Source organism: Mustelus asterias, chromosome 4 (assembly GCF_964213995.1).
Source record: "Mustelus asterias chromosome 4, sMusAst1.hap1.1, whole genome shotgun sequence".
NCBI lineage: Eukaryota > Metazoa > Chordata > Chondrichthyes > Carcharhiniformes > Triakidae > Mustelus > Mustelus asterias.
Genome location: NC_135804.1, coordinates 51,231,764 through 51,250,476, shown reverse-complemented (window position 1 = coordinate 51,250,476; position 18,713 = coordinate 51,231,764). Strand labels below are relative to the sequence as shown.

General features: G+C 42.6%; 1 protein-coding gene across 6 annotated transcripts in view; it reads left to right on the top strand.

Annotated features, from left to right (window-relative positions):
* The window catches only part of fhod1 (formin homology 2 domain containing 1), a 322,304-nt gene that overhangs the window by 223,430 nt on the left and 80,161 nt on the right, over window positions 1-18,713 (top strand). For all 6 annotated transcript variants that reach the window (XM_078211000.1, XM_078211005.1, XM_078211004.1 and 3 more), the window contains exon 10: window positions 513-871. In XM_078211000.1, the coding sequence (XP_078067126.1) occupies window positions 513-871 (359 nt within the window). The remainder of the gene's footprint in view (window positions 1-512; window positions 872-18,713) is intronic.

Here is an 18,713-nt window from a genome sequence, read left to right as displayed (position 1 = left end):
ACCAAAAGTTTGGTAGGGTTTAAGGAGTGCCTTAAAGCAGGACTGAGAGATTTCGGGAGGGAATTCCAGAGCTTGGGGGCCAAAGCCGTTAAGGCACTGCCGCCAATGGTGGAGTGATGAAAACCAGGTGTGAGTAAGATCACATCCATTAGTTAACCCCAGGCAAATGTAGACTGTTAAAAGCTTGTACCTTGGTGTATTACTGAGAACTACCAAGACCCTGGACTGTGATTTGTCCTTCGTTTCAAAGTGATAATACTCAGTGCAAACTGTGAAATTATTGAATTGTTTTCACTCAGAACTTGACAGTAGAAATGCCACTCCATGGTTTGCAATTCCTCCAAGCAGAAAGGTCTGTGTTACCAGTACCAGCTCATCCCGAAACTGTAAAATCCCGCCCGAGGTCAACGGACCTTTCCACAGTCCGCCCCTCGCCCACTCCAATTCCCATGGACGGTAAAATTCCGCCAATAAATGTGTTCCAGATCTCACTCTGACTTTCCTGTACTCAGAACGCACTGAAGCATGAGGACGGTGAAGATGATGGACAGATGTCAAATGCACGTAGAGACCGGAGGAAGCTGACCCCAAACGGGGATGAAGGACGGAAAAACAGGCGCTCTTCAGGACAGAACATGGCTGACGTATCAACAGCGATTAGGCCAACCAGTCCAGCACCGGCAAGACCGCACAGCCCAACCCCTGAAAGACTGAGCCCTAACAGTCCTTCCGGGTTTGATGTAAAAAGTTCAAAGGTGCTTTCCATTCAGCCAGCACAGCCTGACTCCCAAAGCCATTCTGCAAAAATTACGTCCACATCTGCAAGTGACTTAAACTCACCATCTGTAGACCAAGTGAAAACTTCAACAGAGTAAGTTGTCATGTTGAATTTATCTGTATAATATGAATGAATTGTTTTATATTGGACACCAGAAGATAATGGGTATGCTGGTGTTATGTTTTTTGGTACAGTTATGAATGTTATTTTTCACTTTGAAGATAGTGATGAGGTCCGACAATAGCAAATATGTGGACAGACCTATTTTTGCTGAGATGATGAATCGGGAGAGCTGAAGTGAAGCATTTTCAGCATACCAAGTACTGTATTTTTAAAAAGGAAGTACTTCATTAGCTATTAAACATCTTGTTGGACATCTTGAGGTCATGAAAGACTCCACATAAGCAAGTTACTTCTTCCTTTCAATATCCAGACTGCTGCTGGCCTTCTCATTGATTTTTAAATTTGTGCTAATCATTATTCATAAATATTCAGTTCCATTTTAAAGAAGTGTCTCTTGATTGCCATTTTTATTACCACCTAAGGAGAGTTCAATAAGTCTTTAATTCTTGGAATGATGCATGACATTGCCTGGCTTATGTTTCAAGTTGTGTTTTATGTCGAGCATCAGAGATGTAACCTGAGATCTTAAGACAGTCCAAACATGTTTTTACCCGAGTTAGTCTCTCCAAAGTGATTGTGCTGATATTGGAATATTTGGCCCCTTGTCTTTTAACTGTAGGTTGCCATTTGTTCTGCAGTACACAAACAACAAATGGTACTTTAGGTTCTGGCCCGACAGGCTACATTATTCTGCTGAAAGCGAAGGAATTGGGTACTCTCTCTTGCCAAGTTACATTAGAGTTGACTTGGTATTTGAGAGCTGCATATACTTGCTTCGTACTCTGTTACCCAGTGTCGAATCCAACCCAGAACCAAAACAGACATGTGCATGCATGCGTATATGACGACATAAATTTACCTCCTTATGGTGTGTCATGCAGAAACATTCACAATGCCCAGCTTCTCCATGTATTGTCTCAGCAAGAAAGCCTGCTCAATATTCCTGATTTAAAGAGGATGACGAGGAATTAGCTCATGGGGAGCCACAATTATCTGAACTTTATTAGGGTGGTCATATTTTACCATGTTAGTGCATAGATCGCAGAAATAATGAAAATCAGTTTTATAAATTGTGCATCTGTAAAGCAGATGCAGTAACTGTCCAAACTTATTAAGGAAACAAAGTACAGGACACTGAAACAAGCACTAAAATAAAGACAGGCCTATAAATCGCTGTAATAATGTTCTCTGATTGCTAACTCTCCCAGTGGTCCAGCCAGTTTATCCAACTGAGCCATATTGACCAGGAAGGTACCAAATTCAACCGTTGATCTGTTATGGGTAAATGAATGATGACACACAGGTAAAGATCCTTTGGCCAGCTTGTCCCATACAATTGTGATGTTTTGAAACCGTGTAATCTCTTTATTATTATTTAATGAATGCAAATGTTGGAAGCCAAGTGGCAGCCTCTTCATTTGCTGAGTTTAAGGTAATTAGTCCGCCACTTAATCTGGAACAGAGACACTCATCAGAAATGTGCAGCATTGTTTGATTCTCTCTCTGCAAGTGCATAAGGGATTTGTATTGAGGCCCAAGTGGTGGAGGTTGGCTACCCAGAATTTCCAGATATGATGTGCATTGTTGCATTCAATTGAATGTCCACAAGGTGTGTGTGCGCGTGTGCGTGCGTGATGTCCTGTGTCAGACAGTTATACAGTATCCTGCTACGTGGTACGGTCGGGCAAGTGATGAAGTCCAGAGTATGGGAGTAGCACCACATGTAGAGCCAGCAGGTTTGGTTGGTAGATTGTTTCAGGTTTTGACCTTTGCTGCTGTTTTCATCAGATCATAGAATCCTTACAGTGCAGAAGGTGGCCATTCAGCCCATCGAGTCTACACCGACCACAATCCCACCCAGGCCCTATTCCTGTAACCCCACATGTTTACCCTGTTAATCCCCTGACGCTAAGGCGCAATTTAGCATGGCCAATCAACCTAACCCGCACATCTTTGGACTGTGGGAGGAAACCGGAGTACCCGGAGGAAATCCACGCAGACACGGGAAGAATGTGCAAACTCCACACAGTCACCCGAGGTCAGAATTGAACCTGGGACCCTGGCGCTGTGAGGCAGCAGCGCTAACCACTGTGCCACCGTGCCACCCACAGTCCTTTCTAGAGTGTCTCCTAGGTTTGTTGGGATAGGATGGTGCTTTAGTCTCCAGCCATCCACAGAGGTTTGCAATTCCTTTTTAAGAAATGGTGATGTAGAGGTGGAATACACTGGGCATAGCTTTGGAGGGATAGGTCATCAGATGCTATGTGCTGCAGTAGTCCATCAACTTTGTAACTTAAGGATCTGGTCCAGAGTATAGAAGGAAGTAATTCTGAAAGAGTCCTCTTGTAGCATCCGAGTCCATCACAAACCAGCCATCTCAATACTGAGCAACCCTCTGGCTTTATGCCAATGGAGGGCATGCTCTCCGAATCTTAATGTTAAGAGCTTGTTGGCTACTAAGCAAAACCTCTTTGTGATCTCGTGAGAAAGGCAGTAAGCCAAACCAAAGCCCAGCCAAATAGGGGATGAGAAATTTCTCATCCATCCATCTAAGCAATCCGAAGTAGTCCAGGAGATCTCTGGCCACAAACTCCCTGAAGAAGCTATCCAATTGTAAGATGTGATCCTCACTGAATCTGAAACATGTTCAGCTCTCACTTGAAAGAATCCTGTAAATCGGCATTCATCACATGATACAACTGCCTGCTCAAGAGGCACACAATCCCTTTGGGAAATGAACCATCTCACAATATGCAACCTAGATAAAAAGAGAGATTTACATTTTCGCAACAGTTGCATGTCGCAGTTGCATTTCCAGCCAACAAAGAATTTTTTGAAGTGTAGCGACTATTGTAATGTAGGAAATACAGCAGGTAATTTATGCACAGCAAGCTCCGACAAACAGCAACATGGTGACCATATAAACCATTCAAGTGATGTTGATTGAGAAAAGCATATTGGCTAGGACACCGCTTCTTTGAAATGGTGCTGTGGAATGTCCTCTTGAGAGAGCAGACAGTGTCTTATCCAAAATACAGCATCTGTAATGGTGCAGCACTCCCTCAGTAGAGTGTCAGTCTGTGTGGCACTTGAACCCACAGACCTCTGTCTCATGACAAGTGCGCTACCAACTAAGCCAATGCTGACAGAGTTGATCTGGCTTTGCATAGCTTAAAATTGTGATCACATTGTTGTGGCATAGGAGGAGGCTATTTGGCCCATCATGTCTGCATCGTGTCTCCAAATGAGCATCATGGCTTAGTGCCATTCTCCTGCCTTTATAAAATCATAGAATTGTGATCTCTGAATCTATTTAATTGGTACAAACAATCAATTGGAACACAATCTATCCCCTTTATCATAAACTTCACTCAGATCACACCGAAGTCAACCCTTCTCTAAAATGTAGTGTCCCAACACTTGTGGCCTATTTTGAAAACTAAGATATTTCATACTGGAAATTATTCTCGTGGTTGTCCTTTTCCAAAGTTTCACAATGTGAGGAAACCCAAAGTTGGGCACCATATTCCAAATGCAGCCTGATCAAGGTGTTGTACAAGGACAAAATAATAGGCCTTTTTATCTGTTCTTGACAAAGTAGACATCATTTGCCAATCAAAAGCTGAATCCCTTAACAAGTTAATATCCACCTGAAGCAGCCGAGCATTTTTTACAGTCCTATCACTCGCACAGATTTTCCAGTCATGTGCAGATTTTCAGATTGTTCCCCCAACATTTACATCTAGGTGATGAATAAAAATAGCAAAAATGCAACACCATTCATTGTGGGTCACCACAGGTAAGTAAGCTCCAAACAGATCTGAATCCATGTATAAATTCTAATCGCCACATCCCGTCTGCCAATTTTCAATCCAGCTCGATATATTACCACAGGTAATAAAGATGTTTATCAATAACTGCAGTCTCTGGTGTGTCACCTTATCAAAGGTTTTTTGGAAGTCTAAGTAGACGATGTCTACTGTGCTTTCCTCTTCCCCACACTTCGTAACTTCTTCAAAATTTATGATTAGATTTTTAAGGCATGAAGCCATGTTGGATATCCTTAATATTTGGTATAGTCTGCGAGTCATCGAGGCCGACAACATGGAAAAAAGCCCTTCAACCCATCGAGTCTGCGCCAGTCAAAGACAAATCACTCAGCTATTTTAATCCCATTTTCCAGCACTTGGTCCATATCCTTGTCTGCCTTGGCATCACAAGTGCACATCTAAATACTTCTTTCTTGTTATGAGGGTCCCTGCCTTCACTACCCTTTCACGCAATGGAGCCCCATTCTATCAAAGTAAACATTGCATCCCTTATGAGTCCCTTTGGGAATAAATTTGTTTTCCACAACTTTTTTTTATCCCATTCTTAAAAAATTCCATTTGTATTCTGTATTGTTCTCATCACCACCCAGTATGTGTGGTCTGAATGAACCACAGTGGAGACAGTCTCTGGCTGACGCCAGCAGTTAGCTCACTGCACTTGCGTCATGTTCAAGATATGGTAGATTGTATAATATTCCAAAGCATTGATCTTCTATGGACTTTGACCACTGGCAGAAAAAGGTTGAATATTAGACCATGGCAAAGATGACAATTATAATTATTTATCAGCTATATTTATTCTTGTACTCTTAAAAATAAGTTTTCTGTTTTGTGTTTGATAAAACCCATAAGATATCAAGTCAGAAGATTACATGCACTTGTTATGAACGGGAATGCACTGCCTGAAGGGTTGGTAGAAATAATTTAACAGTAGCTAGCCAAAAGGAATTGTGCATATACTTAAAAAGGAAACTTTTGCAGGGTTGTGGGGATAGACAAGGGGAATGGAACTAATGGGATAGTTTTTACAGTAAAGCACGATGGGCTGATTGTGTTGTGTGACTCTGTGACCGTACTGAGATAAATCTTTTGTTCCATAGTTCATATTAATCTGTACATGCAGGGTTGGTTGATGCTGGAGGTGTTTTAAATGACCAGTGTTTCATTAATGAACTGTTGTGCACTGAATTGTGGCAGATGTTTTGCCTTAGAACAGAACTCTTAAAGCATTTACTGCCATCTTATCATAGTTTTATCTGTATGAACCATTCATTACCTAATGTTGGGAAGTAGATCCATTAAGAACAAGGACATTAGCTTATAAATCGTGGTCTGAAATGTCATTATTTCATGCAGATTAATTGAAAGTGAGTCACCACTTATTGTAAATAATAATACAAATTTACGGGAAATAAGTTATCAAGAAAAGGCATTTTTGCTTCTAACTGTAATTAGACATTTATTAACTATATATAAATCTAATTATCCATGGAAACTTTGGCCTTCAACCAACTTTAGAACACATTCCTCTACTATCTACTGCTCAATCCCACATTTATTACTTCACCTACACAGTAAAATCCTACTTTGTGCGGGATATTTTTGACTGAGGTTTTTATATCAGCAGATGATAATGTTACATTGCTTAATCTTGGCCAAAATGCCTATTGAAGTTGGTGCTGTGTGTGTTAAATTGGTGTTTAGAGGAAATTGCACAAATTAAAAAAAAAAGAGAAGTATGGGAAGAGGTCCAAACAGGTAAAAAAGGTCTAGGAAATGCAATAGAAAATCACTGGCTTAAATATCTATAAGGCAATTGTCTGACAAAACGATTTCGAAGTCAGGACCAAGAGCTTTCCTTGAACTATCTGGTTAACACCAAACTACGAAATATTCAATTTTCTGCTGCTTTGAAGAAATAAATCACTTCTCGACTTGTTATTTTCCAGGAGACATCATTGATCATGTTGTTTACACTCTTTCTAACTGAGAGTCAATAGTTTGCACCTCTGTTCTGTCCATACCCTGCTGAACCTGTATTTTCAGCCATTCAGCCCTCCAGTTAAAATGGCAGACCAGGTCTCAATTATGTCACCAGAGCTCGATCTACATATTTCAAGAGGATGTGCCCCGATTCCCATTCTGCATGTGGGCATGTGTCACTCCTGCCTGCAGTTTAATATTGCAAACAACCAAATCAGTGTAAGAAAGAAGTGGTTAAGTACCCATTTAGCTGGCCCCCAACCAAGTCTTGTTTCTCCCAGGCACATGTGTGATAAGAACTGTGTCTTTGTTTTTGTAATTTATCCCTTATTTATAAACCTGGGCATCACATCTACCTTTTAACAGCTTTACAAGCTTGTCCTCACATTTTTAAACAGTTACTCCCAGGATGCAAAATTAGTTCCAGAGATACAATGGTGGCATTTACCCTGGAAGATGGGTTGGTGCTCCTGAGACATGGTGATTCTGGTTTTGGAGTTTGAAACAGACTTGGCCAGAGGGGGCCAAAGTTAAGATTTTTGTGAATACTTGTTTGATTCCAATTCAAAGAGATGGTGACATTCTCCCTTATGGGTATGATGGTTGATGTTCATTGTGATCTGGTGCCCACTGAATTGTTTGGTACCTCGCTCATTGAATGACTGAATGGGAATGGTGCATTCTCCTGGCTGTAATCATAGGAAGTGACTTAGCATAATGGAGGAATTGTAGGGAGAAAGGTAACTGAATCATCGCCCTTAGACCCGAGCTATATCTGACATGACATTCTAAATGTATGTTGCACATTTAATCAATTACAATTTAACTGCGGTGTTAATAATGTTGCATGTAAAAGTTGTCAGTGGTTTATGCCATGGAAACATTTAACTTGTCATTCATTTTCTCAACACATTTTAATCCAGCTGTGTAGTTTTTCTGATCAGCACAAGGCTCCCAGAATTATAAAATGACATACTGTGTGTTGATAGAAAGCAGTGAAATGTGATTCCAATTATGTTGGGCACATTGCATCCTCAAAGTTGACGGGTTGACATGTTAGCTCTGTGGCCTCAGCTGGGGCTAAACCGGAAATCTGGTACCTTTTAAAATGTACTTGATGTGATTACCAAATATTTGTCAGGATCTGTCAGTCTGTAGCTTGCCCTAATTTCCTTTCACTGCACACTGAAATTTGCAATAAAAACAGAAAGTTCTGGGAATGGGCAGCCTCCAGAAGAGAAGGAAAGATTAGCGGATCAAAGGGATCGGCCCGGTGAGAAAAAAGATGCTCCTTTCATGTGACTGATTAAAACCAAGAGGGGGGAAGCAGGTAGAGGTCAGGTGGTGAAATTTGCTAGCTACTTTTACAAACAAACACAATGTAGTGCTGGCCTGTCCTGTAAGTCATCAGAACATTTAATTCTTGAGTGTGCCCATTATCTGTTCAAACCATAGCACAACCTGAGGTTGTAGCAACAGAGATCCTTTGTGATCCACACTCAGCATAGTTTGCACATGCTGTGAAATGTGCTGCTCTGATCTTTCTGAAGAGATGCTGAAACACTTAATATGCAGAATTATGTAGAATTATGCAGCACACAAGGAGGCCATTCAACCCCTCATGTGTCTGTGCTATCTCTTTAAATGAGCTATCCAATTAGTTCCATTCTCTGGCTCTCTCTCAAAAGTCCATAAGATGTAAGTATAACTACAGTGCTATTAGGGTGGTAGTTCTAGGATTTTGATGCAGCAACAATGAAGGAATAATGCATTTCCAAGGCAGGTTGATGTGACCACCAATCCTATAAACATGTGTGATGGCATGATGTAATAGCTTTCGACGTGATGTGACTTGGAGGGGAAATTGCAGGTGGCAGAGTTTCCATGTGTGTGCTGCCCTTGACCTGCTTAGGGTATGGAAAGTGCTATTCCAGAATACCTGGTGAGTTATTGGAGTGCATCTTGTAGAGGTTGCAGCCAGGGTGCACCAGCAAACTATCAGTCTGCTTCCCATGTTATCCACCTCCTCTCCTATTTCATTACCTACTGTCATTAATACCACACTGTGATATATCAAATCAATACAGAGAGTACAGATTGTGTTGGATCTTCTCGCTCTTCATAGAACTGCAACCAGGGGAAAAAGCTGCTTCTTGAAACTAATTGACCATGTGATGGAAGGAGTTAGATTACTTCTCCTTCCTGCAAAACATTTGCTTCGAGTATTCATAGAACAAAGAACAATACAGCACAGGAACAGGCCCTTCGGCCCTCCAAGCCTGCAGTGACCATCCGTTTGTATCCCTCTATTCCCAGTCTGTTCATGTGGCTATCTAGATAAGTCTTAAATGATCCGAGCACGAATGCCTCAACCACCTTGCTTGGTAGTGCATTCCAGGCCCCCACCACCCTCTGTGTAAAATACGTCCCCCGCATATCTGCATTGAACCTTGCCCCCCTTCCCTTGAACTTGTGACCCCTTGTGTTTGTCATTTCTGATCTGGGAAAAAGCTTCCAACTGTTCACCCTATCTATGCCCTTCATAATTTTATAAACTTCTATTAGGTCGCCCCTCAACCTCCGTCTTTCCAGGGAGAACAACCCTAGTTTACTCAATCTCACCTCATAGCTAATACCCTCCATACCAGGCAACATCCTGGTAAACCTTTTCTGCACTCTCTCCAAAGCCTCCACGTCCTTCTGGTAGTGTGGCAACCAGAACTGGGCGCAGTATTCCAAATGTGGCCTAACCAACGTTCTATATAACTGCAACATCATATGCCAACTTTTATACTCTATACCCCGTCCAATAAAGGCAAGCATGCCATATGCCTTCTTCACCACCTTTTCCACCTGTGCTGCCATCTTTAAGGATCTGTGGACTTGCACACCCAGATCCCTCTGTGTGTCCATACTCCTGATGGTTCTGCCATTTATTGTATAGCTCCCCCTTGCATTAGATCTACCAAAATGCATCACTTCGCATTTATCTGGATTAACTTCCATCTGCCATTTCTCCGCCCAATTTTCCAGCCTATCTATATCCTGCTGTATTCTCTGACAATGTTCATCGCTATCTGCAACTCCAGCAATCTTTGTGTCGTCCGCAAACTTACTAATCAGACCAGCTACATCTTCTTCCAAATCATTTATATATATCACAAACAGCAGAGGTCCCAGTACAGAGCCTTGCGGAACACCACTAGTCAAAGACCTCCAATCAGAAAAAGACCCCTCCACTGCTACCCTCTGTCTTCTATGACCAAGCCAGTTCTGTACCCATCTAGCTAGTTCACCTTTGATCCCGTGAGATTTAACCTTTTGCACCAGCCTGTCATGAGGGACCTTGTCAAATGCTTTACTAAAATCCATGTAGACGACATGGAAGTCCAGTTACACTCCTTGCATTGAAGCAGATGCACTCCAGACCTCCAGGCCCACTGAGTTCATCCTCCCCCAGATTGCTCTTCCTCTTAGGTAGCCTTGTCTTGGCCCCATGCTCATCCCCAATCTCTACACTTGCTGACCTATTGTTCTGATCCCCAACCCCCTCGTCAATCATTTTTGTCACCTCCTCAAAAACTAAACCAAATTTGTGAGGCATGACCTCCCTCGTACAAAACCATGTTGTCTATCGCGAATGAGACTATTCAGTTCTAAATGTGTATAGATCCTATCTCTAAGAATCTTCTCCAACAATTTCCCTACCACGGACGTCAAGCTCACAGGCCTATAATTACCCGGGTTATCCTTGCTACCCTTCTTAAATAACAGGACCACATTTGCTATCCTCCAATCCTCTGGGACCTCACCTGTGTCCAATGAAGAAACAAAGATTTCTGTCAGAGGCCCAGCAATTTCAACTTTTGTCTCTCTCAGTAATCTAGGACAGATGCCATCTGGCCCTGGGGATTTGACTACCTTAATGCTTCCTAAAACACCTAACACTTCCTCCCTTGTAATTGCGATTTGTTCTAACAGGTCTACACATCCCTCTGAGACACTACCAATCAACGTGTCCCTCTCCTTTGTGAATACTGATGCAAAGTATTCATTTAGGATCTCATCTACTTCCTTGGGTTCTAAGCATAATTCCCCTCCTTTGTTCTTGAGAGGTCCGACTCTTTCTCTGACAACTCTCTTGTTTCTAATGTATGTATAAAATGCCTTGGGATTCTCCTTAATCCTGTCTGCCAAGGACATTTTGTGACCCCTTTTTGCCCTTCTAACTCCCTGATTGAGTTCTTTTCTACTTTCTCTGTATTCCTCCAGTGCTTCATCTGTTTTTAGCTGCCTGGACCTTATGTATGCCTCTTTTTTCTTTTTGATTAGACCCACAATTTCCCTGGTTATCCACGGCTCTCGAATCCTACCTTTCCTGTCCTTCCTCTTTACAGGCACATGCCTGTCCTGCAGTCCTATCAACTGCTCCTTAATAGACTCCCACATGCCAGATGTGGATTTACCCTCGAACATCCTCTCCCAATCAACAGCCACCAAATCCTGCCTAATCTGGCTGTAGTTACCCTTCGCCCAATTCAGCACCTTACCCATAGGACAACACTCATCCTTTTCCATGACTATCCGAAAGTTTACAGAATTGTGGTCACTGTTCGCCACATGTTCCCCCACTGAAAACTTTGATGACCTGACCGGGCTCATTCCCCAGTACTAGGTCCAGTATAGCCCCCTCTCTAGTTGGACTATCAACATATTGTTCCAAAGAACCTTCCTGGACACATTTTACAAATTCCTCCCCGAATGGACCCCCAACCCTAGGGGATTTCCAGTCTATATGAGGGAAATTAAAGTCTCCCACTACAACAACCCTATTTTTTCTACTCCTGTCCAGAATCTCCTTACATATCCGTTCCTCAACTTCCCGTGGGCTGTTGGGAGGCCTGTAGTATACCCCCAGCATAGTGACTGCGCCCTTCCTGTTTCTGAGCTCTACCCACAGTGTCTCGTTACATGATCCTTCCAAATTGTCCACCCTCTGTACTGCTGTAATATGCTCCCTAACCAGTATTGCTACTCCCCCACCTCTTCTAGCCCCTCCTCTGTCTCGCCTAAAACACTTACACCCCAGAATATTCAGATGTCAGTCCTGTCCTTTTAACCAAGTCTCTGTCACTGCAACCACATCCAAGTTCCGCGCATGCATTAAGGCTCTAAGTTCATCTGTCTTGCCCGTTACGCTCCTTGCATTGAAGCAGATGCACTCCAGACCTCCAGGCCCACTGAGTTCATCCTCCCCCAGATTGCTCTTCCTCTTAGGTAGCCTTGTCTTGGCCCCATGCTCATCCCCAATCTCTACGCTTCCTGACCTATTGTTCTGATCCCCAACCCCCTGCCACATTAGTTTAAACCCACCCGAACCACACTAGCAAACCTCCCAGCCAGGATATTGGTGCCCCTCCAGTTTAGATGTAACCCGTCCTTCTTGTACAGGTCCCATCCTCCCTGGAAGACTTCCCAGTGATCCACAAATCTGAAACCCTCCCTCCTGCACCAGTTCTTTAGCCGTGTGTTCAGGTGCACAATCTCCCTGTTCCTAGCCTCACTAGCACGTGGCACGGGGAGTAATCCAGAGATTGCTACCCTAGAGGTCCTGCTTTTTAGCCTTCTACCTAACTCCCTAAATTGCTCTTGCAGGACTCCCCTGCTCTTTCTGCCTACGTCATTTGTACCAATGTGGACAATGACGTCTGTCTGATTACCCTCCATTTTTAGGATGCTTTCTACCCGCTCAGAGACATCCAGGACCCTGGCACCAGGGAGGCAGACTACCATCCTGGAGTCTCGTTCGCGCCCACAGAACCTGTCTGTGCCTCTAACTATTGAGTCCCCCACTACTATTGCTCTCCTATTCTCCCCCTTTCCCTTCTGAGCCACAGAGCCCGACTCCGTGCCAGAGACCTGGTCACCGTGGCTTACCCCTGGAACGTCACCCCCCCCCCCCCCCCCCCCCCCAAAGTATCCAAAACGGTGTACTTATTTTGGAGGGGAACAACCACAGGGGATCCCTGCACTGACTGCTTCATCCCCTCCCCTCTCCTGACTGTCACCCAGCTAGTTTCATTTTTAGGTGTTACCACTTCCTGATAACTGCTATCTATCACCCCCTCTGCCTCCCAAATGATCCGAAGTTCATCCAGTTCCAGCTCCAATTCCCTAATACGGTCTGTGATAATGGTCATGGGCCATTATTTCTTCTTTCTCTCCTTCCCCCCGCCTCTCCCCACTCCTTTGAAAATTAATGCAACATGCATGTTTGAAAGTGAAGAGAATTAAGTGAAACTGAACCTTTTTAAAAAATACATATTTGTGAGGAGGCAGCAACTGTTTTAAGAAATTCCTGTTTTTCTTGACAAGTTGGTTAGTAATTTTTCTGCTGCTGCTGGAGAGGGACAAATGTTCCCGAGACTTGTCTTGAGTTAAGTGTATGTGAGGTTGTGAGTAATGATTCAACACCAAGAATAAATAAACACCAGGAGACTGCAATGGTGCCAAATTAAGCTGGAACCATGGTGAATGTCGAAAGCTATTATATTTGGCCATCACACAAGTTTATAGGATTGGTAGTTGGAACATGATGACTATACCCAATGGAGCAAAACATTAACCCATTTGGTACAGATTCCCCTTCACAGTTTTCACAAAATGCACACTATTATAACCAGCATAGTGCTGCAATATTCTATCATCATCAATTTCCTCATGTCATTAACGTTTTCCCATAGTTAACAAAGAAAAGAAAGACTTGCATTTATACATGATCTGAGAACGTTCCGAAGTGCATTACACCCTATCAAGCAATTTGAAGTGTAGTCACTGTTATGGGAAACACAGCGGACAATTTGCACATAGCAAGGATAGAATGAAATAGAGGACCAAGTCACCCTTTTCTGGTATTGGTTGAGGCATAAATGTTGGCCAGGTCACCCGGAGAACTCTCATTAGAATTGTTCTTCGTTCAGATAATGCTATGAGATCTTGTATGTCTGCCAGAGAGGGCAGTCGATGCCCTGGTTTAGCAACATATCTGATAAACAGTGCTTCTGACCGTGCAGAACCGAGGAGAGTGTTGCACTGATGTGTCAGCTTTGGTTATGTGCTCTAGTCTCTTAAGTGAGGGTGGAACCCACAACCTCTTGACTCAGGTGAGTGTGCTACCAGCTGAGCCAGGTATTACATCATGCTGCCATGAATAACAGTGGAGGGAATGGTTTCTTGTCTTTCTAGTATAACTTTGATGCAACAGCATACCCACTTATCCGCATTCTCTTAATGCTCTTCTGTCACATCAGAATGGTGATTTCAGCTGTATACTGTTGATAATATATAGCAGTAATAATAACAAAAGGTAAACATGGAGCAGCTTCAGACAGAGTGGAGAATAAATTTCTCTGCAGTTTGACACAAATGTCAAGTCAGATTATGCTGTTAATTGGATGGGAAAAATAATGGTGTCATTCCATTGGGCAGAAATTCTCTCCTCTCCTCACTCCAACCACTATGGCTAGTCAGACCACGGAACCATCAGTTTGATAACCTCAGTTTAGTTTTTTAAAGGTCTCTTAAAATGAACAGCCCTTAAGAAAATTAAGAAAATGAAGGGATTATTTTCACATATGGGTTGTAGTAGGTAAAAAATACCTCTGAGGCTGGTATGAGTCAAAGTAGAGTAGGCTTTATTCTCACAAGCTTACGGGAGAACTTGACCCTTTGAAAGCGGAAGCCAAAGTTCTCTCTGAACACAGAAAAGTGGGGATATATATACATTATGGCTCCCAGCACCAGTCACGACACAAACACCGGTCTGGTCATGAATCAAAGTCCATACAACAGTCCTTGATCACGAAGCAGCTGTTCTCTGGCAGCTGGAGTCACGATACAGTCTTGCGTTTCTTGCTCTTCCGCGGCCCTTCCTTTGAAGTTACCGGCACAATTGTAGCTGGCCCAGCGGGAGTCCTCCTTTAAGTGGCCGTTATCATGCCCCACATCTTGTAATTGCCTTCTTTCCTCAAACCACACACAAGCTTGTAGAAAAGGTAAGACTTTACAAACATTACATTTATATTTAGCTGTCTGTCTTTATAAGAATGAAGTCAAAGAGTGAAACCATGAATAAATAACTTATATTCATGCCAGAAGCAGTATAAACAAGGGGATTAGCCATAATGAGGGGTCATGCTTGTGATACATTCTAAGTACAAAGTTCAACTTTTTAGGTACAAAATGCATTAACCCTTTCCCTTTGGTACAAAATACATTGAGTACAAAAAACATTAAACCTTTCCCTTCTTCATAGGTCAAGAGACTGTAATTCATAATGTTTGTGCTACCACTGGTTTGTTCCATTTGCATTTACTGCCTGGTAGAATATTTTTGGTAGATTTAGACTAATGCTCAGTGTGAACCCTCTGCTTATTGCTGCTGCTCAATTCTCACATCAAAATTAATATTTTGGATGTGAATTGGGGAAAAGCAAAGGAATATTCCAGATTTGTGCCCACGACTGTAGAGATGTACTTAACCTGTTGCTACATTTTTTTTCACATTTTCTTTTTCTGCTCTAGCACTATTGAAGTCATTGGTAAATTTTGACAGTGATCCTAAAATAGAATGTATTTGTTTTATAAGCATTCGATAGTTAAGATGTCTGGGCATTTCGTTGCAATTCATCCCCACAGGTCTACCTATTAGAAGACATACTCATAATCAGACTTGGAACACTTAGAGAGAAGCTATAACACCTTTACAGTGTTAAACCTAGTTGGAAATAGCAGTGTTATTTGTAGTTTCACAGTTCCAAACTAGAGACAGGTGTTGTGGATTTGTGATTTTCCCTCAGCACTGATTTGGAATCTGGAGCTTTGCTCCACTTTAATCTCCAGTGCAATTCAGTCCATCAGAAGCAGTGTAAATACCATTTTGGGAGAGACCCTCTCGCTATTTTATTTTTGTACAGACTTGCTCTTTACTCTAACCCAATCTTAAGAAAACTTCTTCAACTTTAAAACAAAAGTTGAAAATTCCTCTTGCAGCTCAACTCAAATTTTTAATGTTATTAAGAAACTGATGGGACAGTTGGCTCCTTACCAACTTGAAACCTTTAACCTGAGTATTGATCTGTCTGTATATTTGACAGAATATCAATTTGGGCATGATGTGGAAATGACAGTACAACTAAATGCTGCTGATTCATCTTCATCTCCAGCAAAGACCAGTTTCAAATGGGCACTTTCAAAATAAAGAGCATTGTAATAATTGCTAGTTATAATGTGATAAGTTCATTGAACTTTTCTTATTCTCCCAAAAACTATCTGCCCATCTAGATTTGCTCTACGTTTGGCTCCTATTTGTTTACATTATCTGAAAAATCTAATTGAGGCAGCCTTTTCAAAAGTACATTGCACACCGGGGACAGCAACTGTAGGCTATGGGCCCATTGGTTAAAATTCAAAATGCTTTAAAAATCGTGAATCCGTTTATTTTATCAGTTGCAGTAAACATGAACAATCTCAGTGACTTGTTCGGATAAGCCACGACCTATCATTGACACTGACACTGACCCTTCGTGTGGGCTAAGTTTTCTTTTCTCATTGCACTAACCAGTATCTCGCCAATCCACAGCACAATAATAGTCCCAAGGGGACTAATGTAGCGGCTTAAAGAAAGATGAAAGTTAACTTAATGGTGATTAGGAGGACAGAACAAATATGAACACACAAAAGTAATGTAGCACCATTTCTTTGTATCTGGAAATCTTAATTTGGGTTTTATGTCTTTCCAAGCTTTGCCATACTCGGATAACAGTGAAATGAAAGTTATTGTTTTATGGTACTTTGAGGAAGGTCCATATAAGCATCCTTTTGTCCTTCATATAAGTCACGTGTTCTCGAACCTTTTTGGTTGAAGGATCCATTTTCAAATGGATTATTAATTACAGAACTCTCTAATCGAAATTGAAATACTACATCATGCAGATCATATAGAAATGCTGCGTGTCTTTTTTAAATTTCTTTCACAGGGTGTGAGCGTCACTGACAAGGCCAGCATCAGTTGTCCATCTTTGAGAAGGTGGTGATGATCCATCTTCTTGAACCGCTACAGTCCATGTGGTGTAGATACAATCAGCCGTTAGGAAGGGAGTTCCAGGATTTTGACCCAGCAACAGTGCAGGAACAGTGATATAGTTTCAAGTTAGGTTAGTGAGTAGTTTGGAGGAGAAAGTGCAGGTGGTCCCATCTATGTGCTGTCCTGATCCTTCTGGGTGGTAGCGGTCACAGGTTTGGAAGGGCTGTCGAAGAAACCTTGGTAAGTTCCTGCAAAACATCTTGTACATGGCACACACTGCTGCCACTGTGAATTGGTGATGAAGGGAGTGAAAGGTAAAAGGTGGTGGATGGGATGCCAGTAAAGTAGGCTTCTTTGTCCTGGATGGTGTTGAGCTTCTTAAGTGCTATCGGAATTGAATTGAACCAGGAAAGTGGGGAATATCCCTCTTTTGACTTGTGCCTTATAAACGGTGGACAGGCTTTGGGGAGTCAGGAGATGAGTTACTCATTGCAAATTTCCTGGCCTCTGACCTGTTCTTGTCATTACAGTATTTATATGGCTGGCCCAGTTCAGTTTCTGGTCAATGGGAATCCCCAGGATAGTGGGAGTTTCAATGACGGTAATGCTGCTGTATGTGGGCGGCACGGTAGCACAGTGGGTAGCACTGCTGCTTCACAGCTCCAGGGACCTGGGTTCGATTCCCGGCTTGGGTCACTGTCTGTGTGGAGTTTGCACATTCTCCTCGTGTCTGCGTGGGTTTCCTCCGGGTGCTCTGGTTTCCTCCCACAGTCCAAAGATGTGCGGGTTAGGTTGATTGGCCATGTTAAAATTGTCCCTTAGTGTCCTGAGATGTGTAGATTAGAGGGATTAGCGGGTAAAATATGTAGGGATATGGGGGTAGGGCCTGGGTGGGATTGTGGTCGGTGCAGACTCGATGGGCCGAATGGCCTCTTTCTGTACTGTAGGGTTTCTATGTTTCTATGTCACAGAGAGATGATTAGATTCTTTATTGTTGGAGATGGCCATTGCCTGGAACATGAGTGGCATGGATATTACTGGCAACTAACTAGCTTAATACTGAATGTTGTTCAGGCTTTTTTGCATATGGACACTGTAGCAGGCTCCCTCTTTTTAACTCCACTCGCGGGCTTATTTTAGGTTTGGTTCTCCGTTACCCAAACCCCACCAATGCCCGAGTGATTCTCTCTCTCGCCGATGGAACAACAGCCACCTTGCACCTACTTCACTAGAGTAGCGCCCCCAAGAGAGAGAAAAGGAAACTGCTGCCTATCCACTACCTGGCAGCCTTTCCTGAGTGGGCAGGTTTGAAACGCCCAGAGTATCCTCGGTTCTCGACTCCGGAATTATGGAAAGGGATATTAAAATGTGACCCGACCAGAGATAGCTGATGAGAAAATGAAAGAGCAAGATGGGCTCCAATCGAGTTCAAATCATATATCTTTTATTAAACACCAAAATTAAACCTCATCAACACCAGAAAACAACATATAGGTATCTTATACTCTATAACTATGACTATGGGAACAAAACTAAACGGGCACAACGTAAATTCTAACTTTAAACAGTGTTAGCAATATCTTATACTATGAAAAGGTACATGCACCCACCATTCCCACAAAAGCCTCCACTGCTATGTTACCCTTGGGAACTTCACAAATTACTAGGAAATACTCAGTTGAGCCGACCTTGATCTTCTGAGCTGGCTGTGTGCTGGAAAACTGCTGTCTGCAACGCGGTTCAGGAGGGTGAGAGAGTTGCCATGCAGGTCCGAAGAGAAAGAGAATGGCTGCGAAGCCACACTTTTTAAAGTTCAGATTTCAAAAGTCCCGTGAGCTCCGCCCTCACCAGCAATTGCAAGAACAATGGTCCTGGATCGCAATCAGCCTCGGTGATAGCACAGTCTATTGAAATCA